Below are 5,624 nucleotides of genomic sequence, written 5' to 3'. Positions count from 1 at the left end.
GCCTATTAATCAAATACATTTAACTTAATTATTATTATTTTTTTTTTTTCGAAATAGCAGTTAAATATTCATAAATTTTCATCCCAGTTTTTAATTATTTAAATCGTCTTAAAAATATTTAAAATTAAAATTTAATTTTATAAAAGATTTAATAAATGTTTTAAATCAAGATTTTATTCTTGTATAATTTATTTAAATGTTGAAAAATTTATAAATAATAGTAATTTGATCTGTAGGCCTGTAGAATATTTACAATGATTTACAAAATGCCTAATATAATTATGGGTTATCTTATATCTAATATTAATTAATACTTTTATATATATAAAATATAAAATTTTTAATTATTAAAACTGATTTCCTATTCTAGTTGCACATAGATCACAAGATTTTAAAGGAAGTAGCTACAATAACTTCCTATTTAATGAGATGGAGAAGAGCAATTTTAAATTTTCTACACTCTAATCACTAAAATCAAATATATTCAATAAAATATCACATATAAATTATTAATTCAAGAATAATTAATTAATTAACTGAAAAGTTTTTATATTTTCGTATCTTTATAGTTTTCTCTATTGAATTATTATATAAGTTATTTATATATTTACTAAATAAGTAAAACTCAGTCTATAAAGAAGTTAAGAGCTGTTTTTATCTATTTCAAAACATGACACGAATAGCCTATAAGCCTATAAAGTCGCTGCTAGCTAAATCGTCATATAAAAAGTTTATAAACAATCTAAAATATTTGAAAAATCAAGTATTTTTATTCCCAAAACATCACAAAACATTTCTTCCTGTTCATTATACGGACAGTGACATTTCTTTAAGTGTTTTACGCATGACTTCTCTCTGTTGTGTACTAGGAAAGGGTACAAAGATGACTGTAATAACTAAGAATAACCGTCCGTGGGAAAAATTCGCATCTCTAGACCAAATGCAGCACACGCCCTTACTTAGGAGGTGGAGCCCTAGCATATTCGTATCAGCTGATTGTCAGGCATCTAAACAGGATATGGCAAAAACTGTATTGTATAGTGGCGAGCGTTCGATCTTTCGCAGTTATGGTTTGAGGCAATGTTAAATTAATCGTTAGTGAAACCGTTAAAGTTTTTTTTTTCCGTGGCTGCTGCTGTTCTTCGCTGTCTCCTCCCTTCCATGCTATGTTCAATATCCGAGCGGAGAAGGCACATAAAAACAATTACCAATCGACTGCAGTCTGAGCGGTCGATACTCACCTTTAATACCCTGTCGTGGAACTGTTTTAAAACCTCTTACATGTGTCAGCTATCTCTATCGTATCATATCTATAAACACTGCTAGCTCTACACTTAAGGGTAAGCCATTTAGGCCTGTTCTATCGGGTGTAAATTTGTGAAGAACATTTCTTAGCTTAGGATTCAAAGCATGGTTTAAATTGTTTTTTATCGATTGGAGAATTAATTTGTGGCTAAGTTAAAATTAAAAAGTGTTTTGCCTTGCAGCTTTTACGAGTGTTTTTGGGATGGATTTAGCTTGCGTCCTACAAAGCTTTCCTTAAGGGAGGTTAAGAATTAGCGAGTTAAACTGTCTACTATTGAATGGAATTTATCCAGTCTATATCCTTCTGCGTGCTTAAATGTTGGTGCTGAGACTTTGCTTCGGATATCAAGCCAGACAGACACGTTTCTGTAATTTATCGCCAAGAAATCGCCGTCAATAATTCATGGCGTGTTGCCGTATCTTTGGTGGTGGAAGCAAACACACAGTCTAAAAATGATTTACAGAGAAATGCCAAGTGTCGTAGTGAACTGTACGATTTCGTCTTGTCACAGTTAGCAACGACAACGATCCACTTAAGAAGTGTTCTTTTCGTTATGATTCGTTGGGTGAACTAAGGTATTTGAGCCGAATTGCTGCACCCCTGACAAGTCAGAGCGGGTCTTTAGATCCGGGATGGTTGACCGAGCTTCACGTCGTCTCAGTTGGCTTAACAAAACCGCAGAATGAAGGAGGGAAATTTATAACCCAAACCGGCTTTCCCCAAAGACAAGTTTGGAGAAAAAAAAGGAAGAAAAAAGCAATCGTCAAAAGAAGAAGAAGAAGCATGCTAACAATTTTTTTTATCCCCACCGAGATATATCGTTTTTGATAAGAGCTATCGTTTAAACAATATTGGTTGTTTTAGTGAATGAAATTTTTGGAGGGTATTGTTGCCCTCTTCCACGCATTTGGCGTGAGAGATGATTGGATCAGAGGTCAAAGAGGAAACAATCAGTGTTCTAGATACCATTCTAGCTCGGGGCGGTTAAGAAAAATATTGACACTTACCTGTCGTAAATAATACAATTGCTTTTAAACAGCTGTACTCTGCAGCATCCACGTGGAGAGCTTTGAGTTTTTCTACTTGTTCTTGGAAAATACGAATATGGTCCATAAAGGCAACCACGCGATCCGCCGCCATGGGCGATGCGTGAAGTCCGGCTGCCGCTAGTAACGGCGCAACGTGTAAAGGCATCGAACACTGGGATGCGTTCAACACGAACAACTCGCTCCACACCAACCGTAGGAGGGCCACTTGGTCGGTGACTTGCAAGTCTGGAAAAAACGGAATGTTCCTAGCCCACTCCACGGCGCTGAACAGGAGCCTTGCTGCCAATTCGCAGATGTTGTCTATCCCCATGATGTTGTTGGGCTGCATACATTGGGCGTACCTCGAAGGTGGATAGGGTTCGGCCCGTAACAGCAAGGAGATGAAACTTGAAAGATAGGAATGTCCGTTGAGTGTGTCTCCGTTGGTGAGGGCCATCTGACCAGGCAGGGCATGTTGGGTGGGTGGAACACGTCCCCTCTGTACAGCTGCAGGGTAAAGACAGGGGCAATATGTAGTATGTCTAGTTGTCATCAGAGGACAAGTGTCACATGACACATAACAGATCTTATCGACTGATTGCATTCCTCTTAGCATAATATAACCGTCATGAGAAAAGTATTAGATGATGCTACCTTAACTACCTTCTTCCGACTACCACAGACAGTGACACTACACAGAAGAATGGTTGGGTTATGTACACACGCTGGCAGCGTGCTGTCTCCCTCCGCAAGCTGATAACACCATACCTGATACATTCACATGCGCATAACCTATAAGAGTATTACAGACTAGAGAAAGAATGGACGGAGGGAGAGGCACCCAGGGTACCGAACCCCGAGGCGAGCGGCTTGCCGCTCTGACCTGTCACCCTCCGAAAGGTCAAAGGACGAGTCGCTACCGACAGGGTTCACGTACCTGGGTGCCAGGGAAGAACAAAAAGTAGCTGACCTGGGCACCTACCCTCCCTGCGCATGCCCATTTTCAGGCATTTCTTCAGACGACAATACTGGCACTGGTTCCGATGGTGTTGGTCAATAGGACAATTTCTGCTGCCACGACACGTGTACGTCAAGTTCCTTCGGACACTCCTCTTGAAGAAAGACTTACATCCCTCACAGGTAAACTGACCGTAGTGCTTTCCGCTGCTCTTATCTCCACACACCACACATTCGATGTGCTGCTGGTTCTTGTCGGAACTCTGCGATGGCGTACTGGGCTGGGCCGAAGTGGGTTGGACAGCGGTCGGGGTCTGCGGGACTAAGTCACCGTCGGCAGCCGTATTCCCCGTACTTGAGGCCGGGTCCCGCCAGGTTGCCACCAGGGCCATGCTAAGGTGGCGGCGACTTGGTGGACAAGGGCCGCTGATGCGCGCGCACTATCCGAGACCAGCGAGTTTCACAGCGTCCTTCTTGATCAGAGGCTGGCACCAAACTGCTGCTCCCAGCCACAGTCAACGTCACATGTACGAAGCCCCAAACTTGAACCGGGGGTGAGGCAGTCAGACAGCCGCCGCCGAACTGGTCTGCTTCCGTCGACGACACACCACAGATCTCTCCTCTACCGTCTGGACGTAACCCAGCTATTTTGAACTATGACACGATAGTTGAAACTGTCGGGTTGGCATGGTAACCACTTCCATATATGGCAAAACGTGTCATTAAAGTTCAAGAAGCCTATTAGCGAGTGATAATCCTGGGCTAGACGGTCATGCCCCCTAGGCAATCAGGGCATGACTGGCGAACGCTCTTCCCTCTTCTCATTGGCTGCCGCCGGCGTGTTATCCGGGCCATATTGTCGGCACTACGTATCCTTGCGCGCTGTGCTGACGGAGCGTCGCCGGCGACTCATTACGTCGGCGGGTCATGTGGCTATCGGGGCCAATCACCGTAGACCTGGCCACCAAACGCGCGCCCACTTGCCTAGGTGTGAAAAATGGGTTGGTTCTTCATACAAATCATCAATTCTGCTGCACAGTGCTGACCACAAGCGACTCGAACGCGACGCAGGCCGCTGCGTCCGCGCTCTCGGCCTTCCCGCCGCTAATTGACCCGCACTTTGACTTCCAGCCGCTGCGAACGGGCTACTTTGGCTCAGCTATCGACGATCCTCGGCCCTCTTGGCACACACACCCGTTCTCGTACCTCCGGGGAGAGTGGAACAGGTTCGCTCGGCAACCACACGCGCACACCACCGCACACACACCGGCTCGCAGATGGCGGCTCTCTTCACTAGGCTCTGCCGCTTCTACTCAACACTAAAAATGCTGCCAGTAGACGTACAAGTCAACCGAGCGCGGACAATGACGTCATTTCCGCTTTTTTATTATTTTTTCCTCTATTTTTCCTTCTTATTTTCCGGGGGAATTAATTAAACATTTTTATATTTTTGAGTATTTTTAAATCGTTCGATCGTTCGGAGAAAAACTAGAGTATCTTTGGTTACGGGAGAACGGTTACTCGGAATGCCGGACCACATGGTGTGGCATCGGACCATAACGCCAGTTCGACGGACGATTGGTCACTCGGACTTTCGGGGGTTTTTGGCACGTTTAAGCAAACCGAAATTTGTCGTGGAATCAGCGGTTTTGATTTCATTAAAACGACTAGATTATTTATCGGGTGTAGTTCATCACTCGCATTCCTAATATACCGAGTAACATCTTCGAGGCATGTGGTCCTCGCTATCAGGATATATTATGCAATTCTCGGTAGGAGAAGGCAGGTGAGACGTGTTATACGCCTCCGATTTAACTGGCAAATTGAAGTATTTACCTACCATTTGGCCACAGTCGAAAACGAACACCTGGCGTGTTGCTCTTTAACGATACCGAATATCAGCGATGACTATTTTGGAAATCAGATTGGTTTCTCATATAGGCCTTCACGCAAGATGTCTTTCAATAAAGTTTATATAATATTAAACAAATCTATTCCGCCGAGAAATAAATTTTTAATAAACTAGGCACATAATTATAGCAATTCGGGCTCTCGATATACAACAAATCTCAACTTAAACGTTAATTAAATATCCATCTCTTACTTTCGATTCATTAATATCTCTTTCTACAAATCTCTTACTCATAAAGATCATATTATTATTTCGACTGCTGTACAATTTTCCTATCGTCTTGTACATTTAGTAGTAGACAGGTAAAATTTTTATCTTAATCAATTTATGACACTTTTTACAGCCATCACTTTACTGAGCAGACTTCCTTCCGATCGATGCGGAGAATGTGCGAGAGTCTCTTCACCTTAACCTGGTAAAC

General features: G+C 42.7%; 1 protein-coding gene across 2 annotated transcripts; it reads right to left on the bottom strand.

Moving 5' to 3' along the window:
* Positions 1-253: 253 nt before the first annotated feature.
* Positions 254-4,466, bottom strand: LOC111618301 (nuclear receptor subfamily 2 group F member 1-A-like). 2 transcript variants are annotated; one of them, XM_023359801.1, is made up of 2 exons: positions 3,305-4,466; positions 254-2,841 (listed from the first exon to the last, which is right to left on the bottom strand). In XM_023359801.1, exons 1-2 carry the CDS (start codon positions 3,681-3,683, stop codon positions 2,291-2,293), a joined length of 930 nt encoding a protein of 309 aa, XP_023215569.1. In that variant the 5' UTR covers positions 3,684-4,466; the 3' UTR covers positions 254-2,290. The 2 variants fall into 2 exon arrangements, with proteins under 2 accessions (XP_023215569.1, XP_023215570.1); XM_023359802.1 differs by having other exon boundaries at positions 255-2,841; positions 3,317-4,464.
* Between the last annotated feature and the right edge of the window lie 1,158 nt (positions 4,467-5,624).

This window comes from Centruroides sculpturatus, unplaced genomic scaffold (assembly GCF_000671375.1).
Source record: "Centruroides sculpturatus isolate CEXI.00-Female unplaced genomic scaffold, Cexi_2.0 scaffold83, whole genome shotgun sequence".
In the NCBI taxonomy this organism is placed as follows: Eukaryota; Metazoa; Arthropoda; class Arachnida; order Scorpiones; family Buthidae; genus Centruroides; species Centruroides sculpturatus.
Note: the sequence above shows the minus strand (reverse complement) of the source record. Positions and strands in the feature narration are given on the sequence as shown.

What these genes read in the sequence shown, in the direction of transcription:
- LOC111618301 (XM_023359801.1), bottom strand. Translation starts at nt 3,683, where the DNA reads ATGGCCCTGGTGGCAACCTGGCGGGACCCGGCCTCAAGTACGGGGAAT. An exon ending in CAGGGAGGGTAGGTGCCCAG is followed by an intron (nt 2,842 to 3,304) that starts GTCAGCTACTTT and finishes TTTACCCTGCAG; the next exon opens with CTGTACAGAGGGGACGTGTT.